Raw genomic sequence first — 27,177 nt, forward strand, 5'->3', positions numbered from 1 at the left:
TGCGCGCCTGCACACTAATTTGGCAGTTCTGATGGGATTTATAAGTTAAAATAATGTAATTTTATATATTTTTTAAATGAAAAATTTATTGATGCGGCTGTGCGATCCTTTGGATCCTCGCGTGCCTGCCCCACAAAAGTTTCTCCCTAACAATCTCCATCAAACCTCTTTATAATCCATTTTTGATAAAATATGAATAAGGATACATAGATTTATTCAAATATTAGTAAAAATAGATATAATGCTGATTTTTAAATTTTACTTAATGAACATTTAGACCGAACTGTAAATCTATGAATTCAAACTTCCACAACACCACCAATTATTTTTAGCCTGCATGTTGGATTGTCTCCTTTAAGGCTGTAACTAAATTATTTTTAGCCTGCATGTTACATATATTTATTCAATTATTTTTAGCCTGCATGTTTGATTGTGCAGTAGTGCCCAGTGTTCTTGATATCACAATCATCACCCCATATGAATCACAAGTTATTCTCAAGGTATACATTTATACTTATTATTAATACTTTCTTGTTTTGCCCTCACCAGCTATGATTAGCATATTATTTTGTAAAACTTTATAGATATAAATGAATTATTAATTAATCATCTTTTTTTTGTTTTGTTTGATTGAAATTTGCTCAAAGGGCATCTCCACTGACAAGATACTTGATGTGAAAAAATTGTTGGCTTCCAATGTAGAAACTTGCCACCTCACAAATTATTCTCTCTCTCACGATGTATCTATATTTTATTATCTCTCCCCCCCCCTTTTTTTTTATTATGATTATGAATAATGATATTAAACAGTAGATACTTTTTTTTCCACCTTATTTTTATTCGTTTATTTCTTCTTTATTATTATTAGGTCAAGGGGCAGAGATTGAATGCTAGAGTAGAGGTTGTTACTCTGAAACCATGTTTGCTCAGAATAGTTGAAGGTAGGTGAATCTCTCTCATGTCAAATTTTCTGAATTAAAAAATCCCATGCATGTGGATGTGGGTCTCATTTTATTTGTCATTTTTAATTATTAACATTTAGATCTTTTTAGTTGTGCATTCATTGCCATACTATTTTAGTAAACTACATTCATTTTATTTTATGTTTTTTAAGAATTTTTTAATTCGAAATAATTTTTTTAATATTGTTGAAAAAGACAGGTTAAAGTAAAAAAAAAATTATTGACTAAAGAAATAAATAAATGACATTATTTTATTTTTTAACATTAAAAAAAAAAACTAATTTGATGCAGTCCACTTAGTCCTGCACACTTGGAACGTTACCATGCTTTTTAGTGCTGTACATTAAATGACAAAATTTGGCCAATCTTGAGGGGGGTACTTAAAATGCAAGCTTCTAGTCCTTTGCCTCTGTTTTGATGCCCCAATTTTTTGCTTCATAGATGCTCTGACTCACTCCCTCACATCTCACTTGTGCAAACCAAGGAAGAAGGACAAATTATTATTTTCCTTTTATAACACAAAAAACAATAATTCCTTTTACTGCTCCATGTTTATTATTTTATTCTATTTTTCCAGAATCTTTTTTATCAATTAAATTTATGATATTGATATTGAAGATTTGCTTAAATCAGAAAAAAACTTGTTCATATTTCTGGTCAATATAATTTTCTAATCTTATGTTAATTTTCAAATTTATTTATTTATTTTTTTTACTTTTTTAGGCAAAGGGTCGGAGATTACAATGAATCTATGTACTTGTGGAAAAAATTTTTAAGGCATAAATAAGTGCAACTTGAGAGCATTTTGTTTTTGTTCCACTATACATTTTATACAACTGCCGCCTTAGATTGAGTGCATCACTTCATTATATAATCAGTAAAAATTAATTATACAAATGGAATCATTATCTATTACAATCATTCAACTTCATGAAGTAACAACTGATGTTTTTTACCACATTGTCAAAAGAGTTCAACTTTTATTTTATAAAGTATATATAAATATATTTAAAAAATAACTAATATGAGAATACATCATATACAAGAAAAAAATAAAACAAAATTAGCAGATTAGCATTGTTATAAGCAAGAGTTGTCTCTAACTTCAATAAGCTAGGCATAAAGTTTGTTTTACTAGCCTTACCAAACTTTTTCATGTTTTTGAAGTTTATTTTGAATTTTTTTGTTCGAGTCGAGCATACCTAATTGAACAGTCAATTCAACATGAAAACGACTTGTCGCTTTATGGTCTTAATTTTCAACCAACCGTAAATTTTAATCTATTAAAAAAAATTAGTTGGCAGACATGTAAACAGAGCAAGAAGGTTTACAGAAGTGTATTATTTTAGAATTAGTAACTTTATCATGAATAATTAATATGATTAGAGTTTAACAAAATTATATGTAAAGGCTTGTTTAAAGAGTGAAAATTTTATTTTTTTCTCATTTTTTAGTGCTTATAATTAAAATTTAATCTAGAAGTATTTTAATTATAAAAAATTATTTTCAAAAATAAGTTTGACGAATAGTTTAGTGTTAAAATAATAAAAGAAAATAATAGTTTAGGGCTATAATTATTTTCTACTTATAATTAAGTTAATATTTAATAGAAAGAACTAAAATAATAAAAGAAAAAAAACTTTGCCCGGCAATTCCTTGTTGTTTACATTTTTGGCACTGTCCTTCGCAGAGGAATACACCGAGGAATCTCAGGCCGTGGCACACGTGCGGCGGCTTCTCGACATCGTCGCGTGCACCACACGGTTCTCCAAGTCCAGAAACTCCCGATTGCCGCCACCGTCAGAGTCATGTGCCAAAAAGAACGGCAGTAGGCCCCACCCGCCTTCACCAAACTCTGGCGATCTGTCTGATGGAGCAGCAACAGCAGCAGCAGATAACCGAAGCGGGCCCCGCGCCACGTCATCGCCAGTTTCATCGGCGGTTTCTCCGAGTCTGGACATGGCGGCCATTCACCCGACGCCGAAACCCTCCGAGTTTTATGACTTCTTCTCTTTCTCTCACCTCGCTCCCCCCATCTTGAGTAAGCCTAATGTCCATTTATTTATTTGTCTTCGTTTTTTACATGGTCGATCAAAAACAAAAAAAAGAAAGAGGAAAATGAAATAAATATATGTGATTTATTTGAATATGAAATTTTTTTATTGATTTTAATTTTTAATAATTTTGATTTTTAAGATTTGAGAAAATGTGAACGCAAAGAAGGAGAGAAGCGCGACGGTGATTATTTTGAAATTCAGGTGCCATTTAATATAAAGTTCTGATTATTGTTGTTTGTTGTTTAAGGACTAATTAATTGTAGAGTTATTCAACTCGTTATTTTTGCTGATGAATTGGCCAATGAGTGTTAAAGATTTAATAATCATTGTCTGCTATTTAATAAGAATGCATGAATTATTTTCATGTCTTTGTGAGTAATGTGAGTATTTGAAAGCGCGGGAAACTGTATTTTGTGCTTACAGATTAAAATCTGCAATGGAAAGCTTATACAAGTAGTTGCATCAGTAAAAGGGTTCTATACTTTGGGAAAGCAGTTTTTCCAAAGCAACTCCCTGGTGGATCTTCTGCAAAATCTCAGTTGAGCTTTTGCCAATGTGGGTACTCAATAGTTGAATCTACAGATTATTTTTTTCTTTTTTATCTGAATGCATCTTTTTTTCGTCTGTAAATTCAATTAGCTTACCCTTCAATTATTTTGTTAATAATTATGGTCATTATGCGTGATGTAGGCATATGAATCCCTAATGAAAGCTTTTGTTGAATATAATAAGGTAACAATTTCTGTGCTGACATAGTTTATTACCAATTCAAATGTGATTTTAACTTGATTTTACTGATGTAGTTTATTCATTATCCTTCTTCAGTTTGGTAATCTTCCCTATGGATTTCGAGCTAATACATGGCTTGTACCTCCATCTGTTGCTGAGTCTCCATCAAATTTCCCATGCCTACCGGCAGAAGATGCAAGCTTGAAGTCTGAGGTTACTATTAAAGGAAATAAGTCATCCGGTATGTCTGCTGCAGAAGTTGCTCAAAGGAATTTACTAAAAGGTGTTACTGCAGATGAGAGTGTAGTTGTTCACGTAAGTCGATTTCTCCTTTACTTCTTATGCTTACGTTCACAGAACACACACATAAAAGACATTTATCAAAGGTGAAATTACTTACGTGGGCGGAATAATATAGCTCTACCTTTGTCAGGGAGTGATTTTTCAGTCGGATTAAGATGTTTCACTCTTTATCTGATATCTAGCATTTGATGATGGCCTAAAATACCCATCCTCTTCCTTCTCTCTTTCTACACATTTATGAATGCACAAGAAAGTCAATTTTAGGTTCTTTCCTAAGAATCACTACTCGTTACTAACCTTATATATCTGGTTTAGCTTCATGAATCTTATGTTGCCATTCTGTTTGGTGACTCCCTATTCTGTTGAATTCACTTGATAGCAGGTCTTTTGAAACGACCCGCCCCGAATCCGCCCAGGCGAGTTTATCTAGTCTCATCAAAACGGACTTGATAAAAATTCTATTAGTAAAGATTCTGCCGAAAATTCGACAGAATCTCCTTTATATATATAACACTCTCAATCTACAAATATGAATATAACACTCCCAATACAATTCAATATACAACAACTCCAGTGATCAACAACCTCAACCAAAATACTGAGTTTTATATCTCCAGAGTCTCAAAAGATAATATTATAACTAATATTAATATCTCAATTTATTCTTAATCCCAAAAGAATAATATAACAAAATTATACAATCCCAACAGAACGAGATAATCAAGATGTCCTAACAAAAACATTTATATCTTCTAACACCATCATGTGCCCAAGACTCAAAATATATTTACAGTCGCTGGGTCGGTCTGGTGTACCTGCAACCTCCTGGTGAGGGGGGGGGGGAAATATAATAAAAACGAGGTGAGTTTAAAACTCAGTGAGATCAGTGAGTGGATAGTAGTTTTGAAAATTAATTCTTACTTTAAAAGAAATAATCATTTCATTTCCAAATACGATTGCATTAAACCATAAGCGAAAAACCATTAATAAATCATTTAACATTTAAACCAGATTACTAACGATGAAAAGCATATATAACGATCATACGTAATAATCATGGAAATCATATCATAATATCATTTAGAATCCACAAATCTGAAAATCATCACCAAACAAGTACCTAGGGAAATAATCTCGTCATATCCGGACCTCAACGGACGGGCAATGACGTACTATCTGGGTAACGTCACGCCCCGGAGCTACACGGATAGACAGGGAAATATCATCTCATATCTCATCATATCTGTGCATGCATAATCTGGTCCCCAAGGGACAAAAGCGCCCAAGCACACGACCCAAAGCCTCTGTGTGTACTTAGACAGGCCCCAAAGGCCTGTATCTCATCTGTATCATCTGTAGCTCAATATCTGTCTGTATCTCATATCAGTATATCTGTAATCATCATACCGCATGCATATGCCCCCAAAAGGCAAAAGCACCCAAACACAGGGCCCAAAGCCTCTATGTGTGTTCAGACGGGTCCCAAAGGCCTCTCATCTCATCTCATCTGTATCTCTGTATCTGGAGGGAAGGGTACTGTCTAATGATTTCAAAAACAATTATTATACTCATATTCACATACCTCTTAATCATATTTTAAATCATACCACATTTGAATCCACTTTTCTTATCTTTAAAATACTATCATGCTTTATTCAAAGTCGATACGCAAAATCAATAACCAAACATTTTAATAAAATACCAATGCGTAACTAAAATCCATTTCGAGGAAATCATTAAATCAGAACATTTAAAATACTTATTTCACAAACATGCATTACTATCATAATTAACTATGAAAATAGGTTTTGTATATTCCACTCACAGTGACGGTGTTCACGGTCGGTTATCGTCCACGTCCGCGGACCGGTTCTCGCTCGCGGATCCTCCTAAATCAAGGAAACAACATAATTATTTTCCGTAAATCGGAATTATGACTAAATTAAATACAATAAACTCGAAACGAACATCTATCTATAATTGACAACTCCCATGTCCATAAAATTACTAAAATGCCCTTGAGTCCGTAGATCATTAACATGCTCTGAAATCTTAAATCACTGAATTACCCTCGGAATCGTAATTACACCCAATCCTCAATTCTAGGAATTACTAAAATATCCACAGGCTCAGAAATTACAAAATTGCCCTCATAGTGTGAAATTACCAAAATGCCCTTGCCGGTCAACGGTCACCGGAATTTGGTCAACACTGGCTAGGAAGCTCAAATCTTAAAGTTCCAATCACGCTGAGTTCAATGGTACCGGCGGTGAGCTCCAACGCGGGGTAACGACGCCAGAATCTAGCTCGGCAGCCGTGAATTCCAACAATCGACCGGCGGCAACACAGTGACTCTCGGTGCCTATGGATGGTCGGAAATGGAAGAGGGAGTCGTGGGGAACAAAATCCAACCGGTGGTGTCACCCAAAACCGGCAAAAATCTCAGCGGAGCAAAGTGAAACAGTCGCGGGTTTCAAGCTTCGATCGCCGGTGTTCCGGTTGGTTTTCGGCGAAAAGGATGGCATGGGAACGACGGACGACTTCGAAGCTTCAGATTGCTACCAAGCTTGACCGGTGCGGTGGCCGGAATCGGAAGATACGGCCGGGTCACGTTCGCGGTTCGGGTCGGGTTTCCCGGTCTGTAGTTTGGTCGGTTTGGCAGCCTCTCTCTCACTCTCTGTTACACGTGCATATGTTTCCTCTGTGTCCAGCTTATTCTTTTGCTTTTACTAACTTCTTAACCGCCTCATACTTATTCATTTTTAATTCACATATGTTACATCTTTCTACTCATTTTATCCATATCCCTCTGATTTTCTGCTTGTAGTTTGCTCCAGCTTAATGTCATCAACCCTTTTTGGGGAAGCCTATTAACCTTGGTTGGGCATGCTTGTATTATATCAACTAGTGATACAATTGCTAAAGTTTTCAGCATGGTAGATCTTGAAATAAAATTTTCTTGAAATATCTAGATTTATCTTCCTTTTCTTTTTCTCTTTTTTTTATTTTAGTTTCAAAGATTTTGTGATAAAGAGAACTGAAACAATATAGTTTTTGGCAGGATACCTCCTCATTGGGTACCGTCATTGTAAGACACTGTGGATACACCGCCGTAGTAAAGGTTGTTGGTGATGTGACGGAGAAGTTTGGCACACAAGATATTGAAATTGAAGATCAACCTGATGGAGGAGCTAATTCTCTTAATATTAACAGGTTTGAAATTGTAACACAATGCTTCCTCTGTTGATTCCTCTTAGCACACAAAGACTAGGAAATCTACAGATGGAGAATGGCTGTAAGATATGAAAAATTATCTTTCAACCACTAACCGTTTTAAGCTATTCTGCAAGATATCTTAGAAATGCTAACTGGTATGAGCTTCTTTGCTTAGTGTCTATCACAGTTGAATTCATGATGCAGAGCATTGTTATTCTCTTTATTTTTACCAGATAGAACAGGATTGAAATGCTGGTGTTGGGGATTCTTAAGAAAGGATAGCACCTGCTCCTTTTTCTTCCTGTTTAGATGGGATCTAATCAGTAGATGTCTGAACTCTTAAGGGGAGTTGATGTCAGATTTCTAAACCAGGTTTTCTTCAAGTGTTAAGTTTATGAATAGGCCAAAGAAAAGAAAGCTGATATCTAGTTAGGGATATATACTCCTCTTTCAGCATCCTATGGACCAGAAAATGGGTTTTCCTCCATTAAAATACGTGTGAGATTCTTCACTGTATGGGGATGCTTCACCTCTGCATAGTTGTAGACCACCTAAAAAATAACGAGTGGTTGCAGGAAACATTAAGTCATGGCTTTCACAATAATGGTTGAGTGTTTATAGTTATGTGCCCTGACATTGGTTTGTAATTGTTATATTAACAAAATAACCAACAGACATCGTTGATGATGTTCAAATAAAGGATAAAGGAAAGTATAATTACAGTGCATGCTCAGTTGCTGAAATAGGTCATCAGCTTTTTAGATTGTGCTATTTCAGAAAGTATTTAGACCTTCTTTGGTGGATTCTGCCTTTGTTTCATATAATCTTATGTCTTTCTCCATGTAAGTTGTTCTGACAGGGTAAACTATTTATTGCAGCTTAAGGATTGTACTTCAGAAGTCTTTCAGTGCTGAATCGGCTAGAGGAGACCAGTCACCTCTGTGCAATTTGGATAATTCAGAAGCTTTTAGAAGTCTTGTAAGAAGAGTTATTAAACAGAGTTTAGCAAAGTTAGAGCTGGAGCCAACTGCTTCAGAAAGATCTATTAGATGGGAACTTGGTTCTTGTTGGGTGCAGCATCTACAAAAGCAGGAAACTACAACAGATACCAAGTCAACGAGGTCTGGGGATGATATTAAGACTGAACATGCTGTCAAAGGTCTTGGGAAGCAATTTAAATTTTTGAAGAAGAGGGAGAACAGACCTAACCTTGTTGGTAGCATTAATGAGGCTAACGAAAATGACAATGGACCGTCCAGCATGAATGTGGGAGGTAATGGTAGACAGCAAAGCAATGGCGAGCTGAATTGTGAGATGGAATTGAAAAAACTAATTTCTGAAGAATCCTTCTTGCGATTGAAGGAAACTGGCACTGGTCTTCATTCAAAGGTTTCAGAATCTCAAATTTGTTTTGTATTTCAACTGTAAAGTTTGCTACTTTTTGTGTTTTCATTACGCTAAATTTGGTTTGTTTTATTTTCATATGGAATGACTGGTAAAATTAATTTCTTGTGCAGGTAGTGGATGAGCTTATGAAAATGGCATACAAGTATTATGATGACATTGCTTTACCAAAGCTGGTACTATTTAATTTATTTAGGGCCTTTGTTGCAGCCAATTTAGACGTGTGGGGATGGTTTATGGACTAATTTCCATTCTTTATTAGGTAACAGACTTTGGATCACTTGAACTTTCTCCGGTTGATGGCCGCACACTGACAGACTTTATGCATTTAAGGGGACTAAAAATGCGCTCTTTAGGTCGCGTGGTGAGGAATTTCTCCCTCTCTTTCTCTCTCAGACATGCAACCTATTCACCCATGGAAATCGGAATAAGCAAATGTTGTCTTTCTTTATGTAAACAAAGCCCCCAAGTTATCTTTCTATATGTAAACAATCTCCCCAAGTCTTCCTGGATTGAATTATCAATGTTCCTTTTTGAAAATTGTACTACATGATAGAATTTTTGACATTGTTGACCTTTTCCAAGACATTGAATTATTGTCGTCTTTAGATATTACTGTATGTTGTATGACATACAATATTTTGAGAAATTGACATGCTAATACTTGAAAGCCTGGTATTCTTCTTCTGTTGGTTCTAATCCCATTTACAAATTCAGGTTGAACTTGCAGAGAAGCTTCCTCACATACAATCACTTTGTATTCATGAGATGGTTACTCGAGCGTTCAAGCATGTACTTAAAGGAGTCATCGCATCTGTTGACTATTTATCAGACCTATCTGCAGCTATAGCTTCTTCCCTAAATTTATTATTTGGCTGTTGTGAGATGGAAGATGACCAAAGCTTGAATGAAGATCATATCCTCAGATTGCAGTGACTACGAACATTTCTTGGCAGAAGATTTGGTTGGTCCCTGAAAGATGAGTTTCAGCATTTGAGAAAGATTTCAATTCTACGTGGGCTTTGCCATATAAGGTACTGTCTTTTCGGTTCCTTTGGCAGCCGATTATTTTCAAAGCTTGAATTTTGCTTGTAAACTTCACCCAGGTTGGGTTGGTGTTGGTTCCCAGAGAATATGATATGGAATGCCCAAACCCATTCACGAGAGATGATATTGTCAGCATGGTTCCTGTGTGCAAGGTGAGACTATTTTCTCTCTTAATTGTGTTTTGATTTAGTTTTTACATTCTCAATGAGTCACTCATTTGTAAATTGAATGTAATTGTGCTATTTTTATGGCATTCTACAGCATGTAGGTTGCACTTCAGCCGATGGATGGACCTTATTAGAGTCATCCAAAATTGCCCTTGATAAAGGAAAACTAGAAGATGCTGTAAATTATGGGACAAAGGTAATAACCCACTCGATCTATACGTAAGAATTACATTATTCTTTTCATAATAAGGCATCTCTTGATCTCATATGATGTATTACTTGCATTGTAAGGCACTGGCAAGGATGATAGCTGTTTGTGGTCCCTACCATCGGACTACTGCAAGTGCTTACAGTCTTCTAGCTGTAGTTCCCTACCATACTGGAGACTTTAATCAGGTATGACAATCTTCAGTTGTATTTCAGTGTTAACTTGGTGATTCCAAGTCTAGTATAATTATAACGTCCTTCTGTACGGAGGTTCTCATTCATCGGGACATTTGATTTGAATTTTTGTGTGTTATGGTTAGTTTTTATGGTCTTGTATAAAGATATGCATTAGGAATTATAATTTTCTGGACTTAGGAATTACATGTACAGGCATTAGCATAATTTTGATATCAGATTATATATTTTAACTAAATCAAACACGTTCATGATTCTTATGTTCCGGCATTTCGTCTAATGGCATCTGCGTCTGAGTGTTAGAGTAGTGTTCGTATGTATTCAAGATATCTTCTTCTTCATTTTAGGCAACTATATATCAGCAGAAGGCATTGGATATTAATGAGAGGGAACTTGGTCTTGACCACCCAGATACAATGAAAAGCTACGGGGATCTTTCAATTTTCTATTATCGCCTTCAAAACATTGAATTGGCTCTTAAGTGAGTAGCACTACTTGATTTACCGGAGCAACTTTGTTTTCATTCTTTAACTGATTAAGGTTTATTTATTCATAAATTAAATTGGAAGTTTCGAAAAATGTGACCTTTGTATTGAATCTGCTTTGAACTAATGCAGTTTTTATCTACCTACTTTAGCTTTTATTTGTCTTTTATTGGCTCTAGCTCCTGGTCATACCATACTATTGGCAGATATGTAAATCGTGCCTTATTCCTTTTGCATTTTACTTGTGGACTTTCACATCCAAACACTGCTGCAACATACATAAATGTGGCTATGATGGAAGAGGGCATGGGAAATGTTCATCTTTCTCTTAGATATTTGCATGAGGCCCTTAAATGCAACCAAAGACTATTAGGAGGTGACCATATACAGGTTTTTCTCTCTCTATTTACGCATGTATACACACTCTTTAGACTTATAAATCTTTCTGTAAACTCAGCATTTTGTTTGATTTCTTCACGTGACAGACAGCTGCAAGTTATCATGCCATAGCCATAGCTCTTTCTTTGATGGAGGCATATTCACTAAGTGTGCAACATGAGCAAACTACACTTAAGATTCTCCAAGCAAAGCTTGGACTAGAAGATCTGCGTACTCAGGTGACTACATGTAGTCATATTTTAATTGGTTCTGTTGTGCAATTTGGCTAGTTGGCTTCTCTCTTGTCAATCTTTTACAGGTGATATTATGATATAAAACATATTGTATCGGCGGCCTATTTTGGTGTTAAGTATGGATATGACCCATTCATTAATCGTATCGAAATATCAAAATACGGATATGACCCGTTTATTAATCGTGTTGACTTGTTTAATATTAAATACAAACAAATTAAAAATTAATTTAAAAATAACAAATGTGTCAAAAAAATAAGTTAAAATGACATAAGTATGACATGAATAAGTTTATAACATAATATGAGTATGACATGAGTCATTAATTTAGTGATTAGTATATATTTTAGTTTTTTTTTCCAATAATATTAACACATAATAATTGATATTTATGCTATAAACGTATAATCATATTGAGATGGTCCAAAACAGATACGACATGGTTATTTATCGTGTCGTGTCAACTCATTTATTAATCGTGTCAATATTTGTTAACACAAATATGGGTCATATGTCGTATTATGTTGTGTAATCGTGTCGTAATCCATTTTGCTACCTCTAATCTTAACTGTCATGAGAGAATTTCTCAAGTTCCATATTATTGATGGGAAGAGATTTTTGTTATTTTGTTGTATTTTGTTTTTTGTTTTACAGGATGCTGCTGCATGGCTGGAGTATTTTGAATCAAGAGCTCTAGAGCAGCAAGAAGCGGCACGGAATGGAACTCCAAAGCCAGATGTGTCCATTGCGAGTAAAGGTCACCTTAGGTATTAACAGGGTATTCCCACATTACTTGTTTCTAAATTGTTGATTATTTCTGGTGGCACCAAGACCTATAATGATCGCTTTTCGCAGTGTATCAGATCTCCTGGATTACATAAGTCCTGGTCAAGATTCTAAAAGAAGCGAAGCACATAGGAAACAACGACGTGCAAAGGTAGTACATACTTAGTGCCTGTTTAGTATGACTTATCTAATGGTCTTAAATTTTTATTTAATCCTATAAGCTCTTATCAAAATTTTTTTTGTTGTTTAATTGTTTTTTTAGTAGAGCTCTTGAAAATTAAATAAACTATTTTGCCTCTACTACAAAAACCTCAAATTTTGTGCTTTTGAGAATAGAGGTTAATTTTTTTTTTAAATGTTAAAATATCTAAAATATTCTCTATTTATATGACAATCTTATTTTATTCTTTTCAAAACATAACTTTAAAAAATTTGCTTATTAAAGTAATTTTATAATTTTTAATAAAAGCTCTTATTGACAACCAAACAACACAATTTTTTTGAGTAAAAACTTTACTAGCAGAACTCTACTCAAATAAGATCTATTTGAAAAGCTTTGTGAAATGAAGCATTAAGCATGCTGCTGTTCTCTGTTCCTTTTTTCTTGTGATGTCCATCTGAATGGATTCTTAAACTAATTGTAGATAGGATTTGGTATTTTAGAGTACACTCTGCTGGCATATAGTTTTGGATTTGCTGATTACACGAGTAAACTTGTTGTCCATGCAAAATGCACCTAACTATTGCTGGATAATAGTTCTACTTTTCTGAGTGAACTCTGAAGGCACCAAATATAAACATCCATTTCTAGCATAGAATCACACTCCCCCCACCCCCCCACCCCCCAACAACAAAAAGAAATCTAACATGCTTGTATAGATCACAGACATGATTGAAACTTTAGAAGGTTCTGATCTATTGATGGCCATAGATTGGGCCAGCTGATAGTTGGTAGGCAATGATGGAGGGTTGCTTGGTCAAGCTGCTAGTTCTTTAGAAATTCAGATATGATGAGCAGAACGAGTGATAGTTTTTGTTTTACCCCGTAACCTTGAACAGAGTGAGAAGAAACCATTAATTTGAAGTGCAATGGATGGATATGACAGATCTATCATTTTGGCTAGGAGATGGAGTTCTTCCATTCTACTGTTATTTAATGGTTGTTATTATTGATTCTAGAAAAACATTTTTCGATTTGGCAGTTGGAGTTTTTCCCTTTTTTTTTTTCCCCCATTTTGTAGGCCTTAGAGAACCAAATAATACTACATATTAGAAAGACAGGATTATTATGTGCTAATTTGAAGTATTACCTGGTTGACAATTTAAGACAATAGTAAAGTATTTCGCTGTGATTATTTTTTTTGAAAATTCCATGATTCAAAAGGCTGAAGAATTTCATTAGTTTAACATAATATATGCTTGCAGAACCTGCTGTACCTTCGGCTGCTGCTAGAGTTCCTTGTGGGCCAAGGTCGCCTCTCTATTAGAGAAATAATTATTCTTACATGATGAAACATGGATTTCCAAAATACCACTCTTCCATTATGGAAAGAAACCTGTCGGGGCCTTCAAGAATCATGAACCCGCATGCACCCGAGTTTGTGCCAATGAGAGGTTGGCAAATAAATCCTGGAAGTGCAGATTCAAATGCTTCAAATGAGTCGAACTCTTCAAATGACACAAGTGAGGCAGAAGATGAGAAGCTTGACAAAATGTCCAGTATTCAAGGCGAAGATAATACCTCAAGAAAGAGCAGTACAGAGGCCGAGAAGTCAGAGCTGGCAAGACAGATACTACTTAGCTTCATTGTAAAGTCAGTCCAGCATAATATGGATGCTCCAAGTCAATCTTCAGGCTATGAAAAGGAGATTGGGTATTCAGAAAATTCTTCAGATGCAATTGCAAATGATAGTGCTATCATAAAGATCGTTTATGGAAATGAAAAGGGCAAAACAAACTTGGCATCTCAGTCTAATGATCAAGAACAGCAAAAACCCAAAGATGCAAACCAAAAAAGTGGGGATGGTGAAGGATTTATAGTTGTCAGAAAACGGAGAAGAAACCGACAGCAGATCACAAATGGGGTAACTGAGATGTACAATCATCAATCCATCTGTGCTTCTGTTCGTTAAAAGAGAGAGCAAAGCAATAAAATGCAAAGGTGCCGTCCTATTTCTCCCAATTTTATTCGAAAAATTTGTTAGTGAATGTTACCGTTGTAGAAATAGTTAAAATTTGGAGCAAGTTTTAATCAATACCTGATTGTATCATTTTAGATATCCTTTCTGGATGTTCTAATATAATATTTGTACAAATCGGTTTCTTGTTTTGTTAAGAGATTTTGTTTTGATCAATAAATGATAAATTAATTGGGCGATTTTCCTCATCAAGAGATCTGTGATGTTATTCTATAATGGGTTTTAATGTTTTAGACTGAGATTTGTTGTTAATTATGCCTCAAATTATTTGGTATTTGGTTGGTGCGTGTGAACAATACATTCGGAATGGAGTTGAATTGACCCACTGATAGCTTAAATTTGCAGTTGAAGTTGCTGCACTGATGATACTACAACTAACGTAGTAGTTGGCAAAATTCCTTATTAAATTTAAATTTGCAACCAACAGAAACTGAAGAAGAAGCCGTAATGCAACCAATTAAACGAAATTGGGAACATGAGTGTAGTTTTGGAACCAGATTGAGAATTTGAACAAACACATACATGGATACGTAGCTGTTTGGAGAAAAGCCAACGGATACATAATACATCACGATAAGTTATACACGGCAGAACCGTATGTGCCAATAGTAGCATGTGTCAATCACCGATGGAAAACATATTTGAAAAGCCAATAGTAGCATGTGTCAATACATCTATCAATGAAATAGAACCACAGTCTGCGCCAGTACGAGTTTATCCAAAGTGCTGCAAATAAGCCCAAAATCACTGACACATAGGATGCTCCAAAACTCCATCTTAATGCCACCATATCAATCACAGAATCGCCTTCATCTTCTCCTCCTCCTGTAGGTGTCGCTGGTGGTGCCAACGCACTGCTGCATTTCCTCTTTATCATTGAGCCACAAAGAGCCGAATTACCTTTATAACTTCTGTCATCAAAGGTGGCAAACTGTTCTTTGTCTGGGATTGGGCCGGACAAATTGTTGTATGACACGTTGAAGTTTGATAAAAAGTTGAGCTCAGTTAGTTGAGGAGGAATTCGGCCACTTAATTTGTTGCGGGAAAGGTCCAGGCTCTCTATCATGTTCAGATTGGAGAAGCTCTCTGGTATAGCACCTGATAGTAAATTATTCGACAGATTAAGTGCACGAATATGTTGAAGATGCCCAATTTCCCATGGAATTTCTCCATTGAACTCATTGCTCGACAAATCCAGTCCAGCCATGTCGACGAGACTGCGACCGATGAAAAATTCATATCTATACTTTGTCACAAATTCTACACCTACTGGTTGATCTAGTCCACCATGTAGTTCACCTGGCGGCAGCAGATGAAGAGTGGAATTGTAGTGAGTAGAAGCGGAATCACGATTAGACACACCAGGTCCGGATCCATATGAATTACCATCAATCGCTTCTCTCCAGAATGACAGGTTACGCAAGCATGAAGGTATCGGCCCATTAAGTCTGTTATGTGAAAGATCCATGATACCTAATTTTCTTAATTGGCACAACTGATTAGGAATACGTCCTTGTAGATAATTCCCTCTCAAAAGAAGAAAATGCAAATTCGAAAGCTCATTGATCTGATGAGGAATCCTACCAAAAAATTTATTGTCCCTCAAATCGAGAGTCAATAATGTAGAGCTTCTAAGCAATGCAATTGGAATTAACCCCTTAATTGCATTGTTATGCAGATAAATGTGCTTCACTGATGAAAGATTGGAGAGAGATACCATGGACCCAGACAAACTATTTTCGGAGATGTCTATAAACTCAAGACTTTCAATATTGCTGAGCTGGACCGGAATACTACCTTGCAAATAATTTTCTGACATTAAAAGAACCCAAAGGTGTGAGAAGTTGCCAATCCAGTGGGGAATATCGCCGGATAACTTGTTGTTGGATACATCTAATACCTCCAGCAAAGTGGAGCTCAACAAACCATCTGTCATTTTCCCACTGAAATTATTGTTGTTCAAAAGTAAGGAACTCAAATGAGTCAAGTTCATATAATTGGGAAAAAGTTGGCCATAGAAATTGTTATTTGATAGGTGCAACTTATCTAAGGAGAGGCAACTAGAGAATATAGACCGAGGTAATTCTCCTGAAAAATTATTTTCAGACAAATCCAAAGTAATTAGCTCTTTTATCTCACTCATTGAATAAGGAATATTACCTTCAAAACTATTTTTTGACATATCCAAATGTATCAATTTTTGAAAGACAATACCCAAATTCTCTGGTAGCTTACCAGAGAAATTGTTAGTGGAAATATCTAGATGACGAAGCTTATCGTATTTGGCATTGGGAAGTCGCGGAAGAATTCCTGAGAATGAGTTATTCCACAAAATCAAAACTTCTAATCTTGTGTTGTTTTGCAACAACCAAGTTGGGAAATTGCCAACCAACTGATTGTGAGAGAGATCAAGGAATTTTAAGTGGTGTTGGTGTAAAAGAAAACTATTATTGACATTTAAGTGGCAGTAACATAATTGGAGAACCTTGAGAGGATATGTGGGGAGCCAGTTTTCGGTTTTCACTTGCAACATATCGTTTCCTGACGAGAGTAGCAAGACCTCAAGCTTTGAATGATTAGCCAATGAATTTATTGAGAATGTTCCTTGGAAATCGATGAAAGAGAGATCCAAATATTCAAGTGATGTGAGGTTGGTCAAGGCAGAAGGAAAGTTTCCACTTAACTGATTGTAAGAAATATCAAGAACTTTGAGATGGGTCAAATTGTTGAGACACTGAGGAAGATGACCCTCAAAATTATTTGACCTTAAATCCAACTCAAGAAGATTCTTCAAATTACATATTCCTGAAAGTGAAAATAAAAAGATCAGATTTCATAAAACGAAAACTAATTATAGCGCATTCAATCATAAACCCAATATAAGACTTATAAAACGGACATGAAATCAAATTGTCTAAGTATTTTGGTCAACATAAATAATAATAGAATGATATGAATGTTTTTCTCATATAATATGATGTTGATTGCAAAAGCGTTTCAATTAATCTAACAATAAAATAATAATAATAATAATATAAAAGCAGTCAGCAATTCTTGCTCATCATAATCCATTCAAAAAGTGTTTCAGCAATTCTCGTTGTTTAAAATAATGATTTTCTGTGGAAGAGTTTGTTGACTTCGTGTTTTTCGTTGGATATTGGTTTTCTAATCTCTAAATTTGTTGGATAATGTAAAGAGAAACTCATAATATATTAGTTGTTTTCATAAACTTTATTTATTCTTCTCATAGCATTAAACAAAAGTATTTGCCCAAGCGGGGAAAAAAAAACTGGTCTTCATATTTAATTTCGTCGAAGTACTTCATATTTAATATTGGGTGCGTTGGCATTGTTTTTATATGCCGTTTTTTATTTTTTGAATTTAGAAAATATTATTAGATACCTGTTCGGTAGATTGTTTATGAAATTTTTTTAAAAAATAGAAAATTCATTCTACACATTTTAACAAAAGAAATGAGAACCAACTTTTTCTTATTTTCCTTATTTCCTAATACAAGATTAAGTTCCAAAATGAAGAATTCTCTTTACCTCCTCTTGAAATAATGATAATAATATCAACATTATTATTATTATTATTATTATTATTATTATTATTATTATTATCATTAGGTCGAATTATCCCTGGGTGACACATGTTTTAATAAATTTCAAAAAGATGACACATGTTTTGAAAACACTCGAGTGGGTGACATTTCATTAACTTTTGCTGTTAATTTTAACTAGTCGAGGGTAGAATTGGAAAAATAATTTTTTTTTTCATAAAGCCAAAGAGATGAAAATATTGAATTTATACAATACTTTATAATTCATAAGATTTTTGCTTCTTTATATTCACAAATCAGTTTGATCAACAAGAATTTTTTTTAAAATTTATTTGATTTACAAAAAAAAAAACCTGTTAATTAGACTTATGTTTAATTTTTTTATATTTTTCTATTTAAAAAATTAAAAATGAGTGAGTATGGGCAGAAACATCATTTTGTGGGGTAGAAACGTCATTTAATTTACTATTCTCATTAAAAATTAATGGCAAAAGTTAATAAAATGTCACTCGCTCGAATATTTTTAAAAAATGTGTCATCTTCTTAAAATTTGTTAAAACATATGTCACCAAGAGATTATTATTCTTATTGTTGTTGTTGTTGTTGTTGTACCCAAAGAATCAATTTCCCTCACAAAAATCTTTTCTTTTTATATACATTATAATATTTATGTTTTTATATATTAACTAAATCAAATATGTAGGGTTTATCATTTTTCTTTGAACAAAAAAATAGAAAGATCACCTAATTTATTCTTAAAATTAAAATAATCAATACACATTGCTTAATCTTAAGTTTATGGAAATTATTCCAATAATAATTCTTTGAGATATTCTTACCAAACATATTTTTGTTTTTCTCATTTTTGAGATTATTTTTGAAAATGATACTGAACACATTTTTAAATTTTAAAAATAAATTTAAAAATAGCATTTTCATTTTTATTTTGTAAAAACAACAATTAGAAAACAATATTGGGCTCTTATTTATCATGTTTCAACATAAAAACACAGTGTAAATTGTTTAATATGGGTTTCTAGAGAATTTTTTACGTTACTATTACTCAAATTCAATGCTTCCAAGCTTTTGAATTTAGCTAATCTTGCATCAAGAATTAATGAACATAAGAAAAAAAAATTCATTCAGAACTATAAATATTGAAATAAAGATAAATATCATTGTTGATTTTTTTATAAAAATGATTTAGAATTAAGAGAGAGTGAAAGAAATGAGCGGGTTATGTCGGAAATTGGTGATAGAGTATATCAAGTACTAAACTTTGTATAGAAAGCAGTGCTTCTAATTTAAATTTTATCTAGTTTAAAGCAATTAAAAAAATGGAAATATATTATCATCTTGATTAACATCTAAAACAATTTTTGTCATTGGAGGAAGAGAATTGTTATATACCTTGAATTGTAGTTATCCCACAAGAACCAAGATCCAATGTTTTCAAGTTTGGCAAATCTGCGAATCCTACATGCGCCGATAAAAAATGAAAATATTACATTTAAAGGAATTGTATGTGATCCGTGCATTTGATGAACATTAATTCTACATTTAATTTGCTTATTATCTCAGATCCAGTGGCCTACCTAGCGTTGTCAGATTTTGATTACCGCTTAAATCCAACACTTGCAGGTTTGTCAAATTTGCTAATCCTGTTTAAAAAAGGTATATTTTGTCAATAATAGTTATGTCACTCTCGTCTAAATTATTTAATAAAAATAATATGGTAAATATTGAATTAAATTAACTGTGCACATTGTTATTTTTTTGTTTCTATTGATATTTTAATATATACCGTCACTTTTAGCATTACCAAGATTTGGAGTGTTTGAATCATAATTTGTAAATTAGTTTGCACTTTGAGTAAACTTGAATATGTAAAAAAAGCAATTAAAAAAATGGAAATATATTATCATCTTGATTAACATCTAAAACAATTTTTGTCATTGGAGGAAGAGAATTGTTATATACCTTGAATTGTAGTTATCCCACAAGAACCAAGATCCAATGTTTTCAAGTTTGGCAAATCTGCGCATCCTACATGCGCCAATAAAAAATGAAAATATTACATTTAAAGGAATTGTATGTGATCCGTGCGTTTGATGAACATTAATTCTACATTTAATTTGCTTCTTATCTCAGATTCAGTGGCTTACCTAGCGTTGTCAAATTTTGATTATCGCTTAAATCCAACACTTGCAGGTTTGTCAAATTTGCTAATCCTGTTAAAAAAAAACATAAATTTTGTCAATAACAGTTATGTCACTCTCGTCTAAATTGTTTAATTAAAATAATATGGTAAATATTGAATGAAAATTAACTGTGCACATTGTTTAATTAAAAAATTATCTTCTAAAGAACCGTGTATATAATAATTAGAACTGAAATCCAACGCTTCCATGTTTTTTAATTTAGCTAATCTTGCGCCAAGAAAGAAGAAAAATCTTAGTAATCATCTTTGGGAAAAAAAACAAAGAATTAAGAAATAAATTTCAAAGTTAGATTAAATAATTGTAGTAATAAAGCTTATGATTAAGATCTAATTAAATAGATCATATACTCAAAAATGATTTTTTTTTTTTAATTTTACTAAGAAATTAGAAAGTAATTTTTTGTCGTGTACCAATTGTAGTCAAGTTTGTCAAGTTTTCCAGTCAAAAATTGGTTTTAATTTGACATTATACATGTGTAAAAATTAAGGGCATAATAATATCACAAGGAATTTGGGTAGTGACTTGTTGCCGTGTACCTTGAATTGTAGTTATTCCACAACCCGCAAGATACAATTTTCTCAGGTTTGTCAAATTTGTCAATCCTACACCAATGAAAAGTAAAATATTACTTTTAAAATTATTGTAGAAGGTTGAGATTATCTCAGTAGCCTACCTAGCCTTGTTAAAGAGGCACTAGTTATATTGAAGTTCATGCTTAGATCCAACACTTGCAAGTATCTCAAATTTGCTAATCCTGCCCAGAAAACATTAATTTTGATCAAGACAATATAAATATATATTTTAATTAAGAAATTAATTAAGTTGCCTGACATGTATATCTGCTGGCCTGAAACGTATATGTATATACCTTGCTTGGTTCTGGAACCTTCAATGGAATTGTCACTAAGAATCAAAGTGGTAAGTGAGGTTAGTGTATTCAAATATGGTAATATGCTGTCGTTGAAGGAACTATCACCAAGATCTAAGATCTTCAGCTGCTTCAAACTCCCAAAGCTATCGTAAGCTGCAAATGCATATGAAGTGTTATTATTAATTAGTCACTGACAAAATATTTGTGGACAAGAAATAAATGTATACATCTATACGGACCTCTCTTCTCATAGATGCCTGTAAACCAATTCTCAGATAAGTCAAGACTTTGCAATTCTTCAAAAGGATGAAACGATGACATATTCAAAAGCGAAGCCGACGTTCCATCATAATAATACGATCTCCTTGTATAATTGAGTGAGAGTTGCATCACGCGTCGTGTGGTGGCGCTGCACTTAACTCCCTCCCAATCATCACAACAATCAGACGGCATTCCATCATCCTCACCAACCCATGAAGGAAGAATTTTGTCGTCATATCCAATATCACTGACTGATATGAAGAAGCTCTTGATTTCCAACAGAGCAGTCCTCTCTGTTTCCAAGCATCCTTTGTATCCATGAATTTCATTCATCAATACAATAATCCAAATTAGTGACATTAATGAGAACTTAATACAGGAAGTACTTTCCATTGCAGAGCAACTTTTCATTTGGTTAAAATTCATTGTGCAATGAGGGAAAATCAATATTAATTTATACTAAAAGTTTATAGTAGGCTTTGCAATTTGATTGGCTGAGGATTACTCAACCGCTCTGTTCAATATCTTAAGTGGCCAATTTCGTACGAACTTGGGACAGCTGTACGGGTCCAATTTAAATGACAACTACGTGGAAAATAAAAATTTTGCATATATTATTACAACTACGTGGAAAATTAAAGTTGACTGACTTTCAAATTAAGCCAACAAACAAGTGGCCATCAATTCTTTTTCCACTAACAATTAGTGGCGACGGTCAATACTATAACATAAAAGTTGACTAAGAATTTATGTAATTTAAGAGTATGATTGGCCTTTTATTGAATTGTATGATTGGGTTTGCACTAAATTATCAAAAAATTATTCAAGGATTTATATTCTAAAATATTTAGTGAGTTTAGAAAATTATTTTATTAGATTTTTGTTAATTTTTTTATTATTTGATGGCCAATAATTAATCAAGTAATTTTCCATATATTTTTGATAATTTACTCATAAAAGCGTGGACGACATTCAAATGACATTTTATATGATGTATGATATATGTAGAGGTGAAATTTAAATAGGCTTAATTTTATAAATAAATACATATGTATTGCAGCATTCAATCATTGTGTTAAAGCGCCAATCACGGTGACCACCAAAACCTATGAATGATTAGTCCATCAAAACTCAATGTATGCTCAATTAATATTTCCTATCAAGATCAAATTTTTCGCTCTATTGCTTCACCAATCATGAGCATAAAAGCTCGATTTATACAAAAATTGAGAATTTATGACAAAAAAAAGTCACAATTATTATAATAGGAAGTTTGATTGATTTTTAAAGATTGATTCAATCAATCTTAATGTTATGGACAATCGATCTTAATATTAATTCAAAATCAATCTTTATAACGATTGGCACAGATAAAGATAATTAGTTTTGGTCTCTATAATGACTGACGAAGACTTGTAGGATCTAGACCAATGAGGAAAAACGCTTCATTAATACTCCATGGAAAATAAAATGTTGACTGACTCTCAAATTGTCAATTCTATTTTTTACAAAAATTGATGGAGATGGTCAACTAATAAAATAAAAGTTGATTGAGATAATTTAAAGAATTTAGGCATAAGTTTGGGTTTTAAATTATCAAATAATTTATTCCACTATTGATACTTAAAAAAGTGCTTTGGAATTAATAATTCAATAGGATGTTTGATATATTGGAATTTGTGAAAATCAATAATCAACTATTTTTTATACATGTTTAGAAATTTATCCGGTGTGTATAAGGGCTTGTATATTTCACAATAAACTGAGATTTTTTGTTTTGAAAGCCAATGGAAACATGAATTAGTATCCATCGATTGACGTATAATTATAATCATATAATCAAATGTTGGCGCCATCTCGAGCTAATTCTGTTAAGGCCTTCACTCCATAGTCTTAAGATCTCAGTGAACAATAAATTCTTCAGATTCATATGGCAAATGAATTGCACAACAAGGCAGAAACCCCGCTTGAAAGCAACCGGCTATAATTAATACATAAAAAGTTCAATTGCTCATAAAAGAAAGATACAGTAAACTAGTGGTATTGTAGTATAAACAATACTGGTTTTTCTATCTTGGTGGTTTCTTGATAGTGTTCAAATATCAGTGCTCGAAGAAAGATAAGAGGAAAGCCAAAGAAAAATAAGCTAATTCATCATTAACATCATATGACAATTACACGCGACTTTTGGATGTTTTTAGCCACTGAAATTTTTAACATTAATGATAATAGGACAGAGAGACTAAAAACAGAGGATTTCATTCGTCATTTCATAACTGATATTCCAAAAGTATGGTCTATTCTGAAATTAAAAAAATAATTTTGTCATTTTTCTTTGGTAAATTATTCGTAAAAGTATGGTCTACTCTGAAATTACAAAAATAAACATAATAAATTTGAATAAAGGAAAGGAAAATGAGAAGGAAAACAGAGGAAGGCTAAAGATAAATAAGTTGATTCATCAGTAACTCAATATGGCGATTGCACACAACTTTTGGATGTTTTTAGCCTCTGAAATTTCAACATGAATGATACATTACAAATATGTGAAGCAAAATTTAGAAACCAATTTTTGCTTACAGAGAAAATGTTAAAAAACAAATAATGATAAAAGAGTGCAGAGAAACTAAAAACAGAGGATTTCATGGATCATAATTTATAAGTGATATTCCTAGTGCAAGGCTGAACATAAATCTCAGGTGTTATTGAAATTTACGTTACATTTCACAAGGCAATATGAACAACAACCAGTACATGCATCAATGAAAGAAAACCATGGCCAGCACCAATACAAGTTCAACCAAAGGATTCATCTTAATTGCAGATTCATCTTCGTCTTCTCCTCGATTGGATGTTATTGCTAGATTTTCCTCTGTTCTGGTGCAACTCTTATTAATTGTTGGACCACAAAGACCGAGATTATAACTCTTTTCATCAAACCTGCCAAATTGTTTTTTGTCTGGGATCAGACCAGACAAGTTCTTGTATGACTCGTTAAAGTTGGATAAATAGTTGATGAGTGATCTGAAGATCACTGATAAGAAATTTTGTCATTTTTGTTTGGTAAATTATTCGTAAAATTATGGTCTACTCTGAAATTACAAAAATAAGCATAATAAATTTGAATAAAGGAAAGCAAAGGAAATTGAGAAGGAAAACAGAGGAAGGCTAAAGAAAAATAAGCTGATTCATCAGTAACTCAAGATCACAACTTTTGGATGTTTTTAGCCTCTGAAATTTCAACAACTATTCAAGTGATGCGAGGTTGGTCAAGGTAGAAGGAAAGTTTCCACTTAATTCATTATTAGAAATATCAAGAACTTTGAGATTGGTCAAGTTGTTGAGACACTGAGGAAGGTGACCCTCAAAGTTATTTGAGCTTAGATCCAACTCAAAAAGATTCTTCAAATTACATAGTCCTGAACTTGAAAATAAAAGATCAAAATTTTATAGAATGAAAACTAATTATAGCAAATTCGATCAAAATCCAGTACAAGACTTAAAAAACAGACAAAAATCGAATTGCCTAATTATTTTGGTCAGCACAAATAATAATAGAGTAATGTGAACTTATTCCTCATATAATATGATGTTGATTGCAAAAGTGTTTCAATAATCTGGAAAAAGGAAAAAAAAAAAAACCTCAGCACTTTTTGCTCATCATAGCCCGAAGTCCTTCTTGTTTAACATTATGATTTTCTGAGGAAGAATTTGTTCACTTGATGTTGTTCATTGGACAATGGTTCTGTAACCTCTAAACCTATTGGATAATGTAAAGAGAAATTCATAATATTTTAGTTGTCTTCTTAAATAATAAATTGTCTTAAAATACAATTAATTTGTCTTAAATTTAATCTATTTCTCAGTATTTAAAGAAAAACAAAAAGAAAAAAAGAAAAAGAAAAACGAACTGGTCTTCATATATAATTTTGTCCAAGTACTTTGGTCAACAAATCATTAGGAAGGTGGTGTATTAGTAATGCAAATATTTAATTATCATGTTTCAACATAACAATTCTGTGTAAATTGTTCACTTTAGGTTTCTAGAGAACTGTTTATATTATTATTACTACTCAAATTCAATGCTTCCAAGTATTTGAATTTAATTAGCTAATCCTGTATCAAGAATTAATGAACATAAGATAAATGTCATATTAGTTAGATTTAGATTTTTTTTTTCCAGTTTTGATGTATAGATATAAATAATACTTCAAAAGCATTGAAATGTAAGAGCTATTAAAAAAACGTTTTTCATTCAAAGCTATAAGTAATGAAATGAAGATAGATATCATTGTTGATTTAAAAAATAAATAAATTCAGAAAAAAAAGAAAGAGTGAAAGAAATGAGCAGGTTATGTTAGAAAATAGTGATAGAGTATGTTAAGGACTAAAATTTATTAAAGAAAGCAGTGGTTCTATTTGAAATTTGATCAAGTTAGAATTAGTCAATTATGCATCGAGAATTGATTCCTGCCAATGAGAAGTTAACACGTAGCATGAACTGCAATTATTTTTGTTAAAGTTTTGTACATGGGGCCATATCAAAATGCAAATCTAATTAATAGCAAAAGAATTGATTCATTGAACATAACAATGATAATACTTATAATCGAGGCTTGTAACCTATAACGTTAGACTAGGATGCCGTCTTTTGCACGAGAGATCAATTTAGGTGAGAGTGTCACCGTCAGTTGACATTCTGACAAAACATTTTTAAATTTTTTATAAGGACAAAAAAGATGGTAGAATAAGTATGTAATGTAATAATAATAAAATGGTATGAGAAGACAATACTTGACTTAATCGGTAGACTTGTGAACCGAAAGGTACTCAATAAAAATATCAGTGGGTAGATCCATTTTTTCTTTTCCATGCCTTGTATGACATTTTTATTTTATTCTCATAGAAGCCTTTAAACCAATTATCAGATAAGTCAAGGCACTGCAATTCTTCGAAAGAGTGAAACAATGACATATTCAGAAGAGAAACTTCATAAGAATAAAAGAGTTATAATCAGAGTAGTTGATTTTTGTTTTCTGATTGAGTGAGAGTTGCGTCACCCGTCGGGTGGTGGCGTTGCACTTAACTCTCTCCCAATCGTTACAACAATCAGACGACATTCCATCATCATCAAATCATGAAGAAAGAACTTCGTCATCATATCCAACATCACTGGCTGATGCGAAGAAGCTCTTGATTTCCAAGAGAGCAATCCTCTCTGTTTCCAAGCATGCTTTGTATCCATGTAACTGAATCAAAGCTATGCCAATCCACAATGACAACTTCATCAAAAGCATTTTCATTATTAATATTAACTGCGAGAGAAACACTCACAAGATTTACCTGTCAATTGTTGCTCTCTTGAATTTTTTCTGGTTCTCTAGCAAATATATGACTTATATATACAATGGCAGTTTTGTGCAGAATGAAAATTTTGCGCATTTTCACGTGCCCTGTCAATGAGAAAACATGCATGGATTGAAAAAAGCAAGTGAGAGAATATTACCTGTTGATACATGTTATCTGCTTGTGACTCTAGTACCGTCCAACGAAATTGAAATGTGAAATAATTGAAGATGCAAATTGGTTGATTTCACAGGCCTGGCCTCTGGCAAAGTGAAATGTTAGCCACACACTTTACCAGTCAAGTGTCAACATTTGTAGCATAAGGAAATTGCGGCATCTCAGCTGGATTTTGAGGGTCGCTATTTCGTATATCAGTCCCATTATTTGTTAGTGGGGACTCACACTCTGTCCTATAGTGGGCTCACAAATATTTAACATAATTTTGATAATTACTTAAACCTCGTTTCCTTGATAATTAAAGAAAAAGAGAAGTGAATGAAGTAAAAGATACTGATGACCGTAATTAT

General features: G+C 33.2%; 1 protein-coding gene, 1 long non-coding RNA gene and 1 pseudogene across 2 annotated transcripts; 1 reads left to right on the forward strand and 2 right to left on the reverse strand.

Moving 5' to 3' along the window:
* The first annotated feature begins 1,892 nt into the window (after positions 1 to 1,892).
* On the forward strand, positions 1,893 to 14,445 carry LOC18036360 (annotated as a pseudogene).
* Positions 4,775 to 6,786, reverse strand: LOC112096737. Its single transcript, XR_002904598.1, has 3 exons — positions 6,219 to 6,786; positions 5,877 to 5,940; positions 4,775 to 4,876 (listed from the first exon to the last, which is right to left on the reverse strand). It is a non-coding gene; the product is annotated as an uncharacterized LOC112096737 (long non-coding RNA).
* A 565-nt stretch (positions 14,446 to 15,010) lies between the features above and the next one.
* On the reverse strand, positions 15,011 to 21,637 carry LOC18036361 (LRR receptor-like serine/threonine-protein kinase GSO1). Its single transcript, XM_024181145.1, has 7 exons — positions 21,283 to 21,637; positions 21,041 to 21,196; positions 20,116 to 20,181; positions 19,931 to 19,996; positions 19,546 to 19,611; positions 19,361 to 19,426; positions 15,011 to 17,193 (listed from the first exon to the last, which is right to left on the reverse strand). Exons 1-7 carry the CDS (start codon positions 21,635 to 21,637, stop codon positions 15,011 to 15,013), a joined length of 2,958 nt encoding a protein of 985 aa, XP_024036913.1.
* Between the last annotated feature and the right edge of the window lie 5,540 nt (positions 21,638 to 27,177).

Source organism: Citrus clementina, unplaced genomic scaffold, assembly GCF_000493195.1.
Source record: "Citrus clementina cultivar Clemenules unplaced genomic scaffold, Citrus_clementina_v1.0 scaffold_7, whole genome shotgun sequence".
Lineage (NCBI taxonomy): Eukaryota > Viridiplantae > Streptophyta > Magnoliopsida > Sapindales > Rutaceae > Citrus > Citrus x clementina.

What these genes read in the sequence shown, in the direction of transcription:
- LOC18036361 (XM_024181145.1), bottom strand. Translation starts at nt 21,637, where the DNA reads ATGAATGAAATTCATGGATACAAAGGATGCTTGGAAACAGAGAGGACT. An exon ending in AGGTTCCAGAACCAAGCAAG is followed by an intron (nt 20,182 to 21,040) that starts GTATATACATAT and finishes TTTTTTTAACAG; the next exon opens with GATTAGCAAATTTGACAAAC. An exon ending in TGGGATAACTACAATTCAAG is followed by an intron (nt 19,612 to 19,930) that starts GTATATAACAAT and finishes TTTTTTAAACAG; the next exon opens with GATTAGCAAATTTGACAAAC.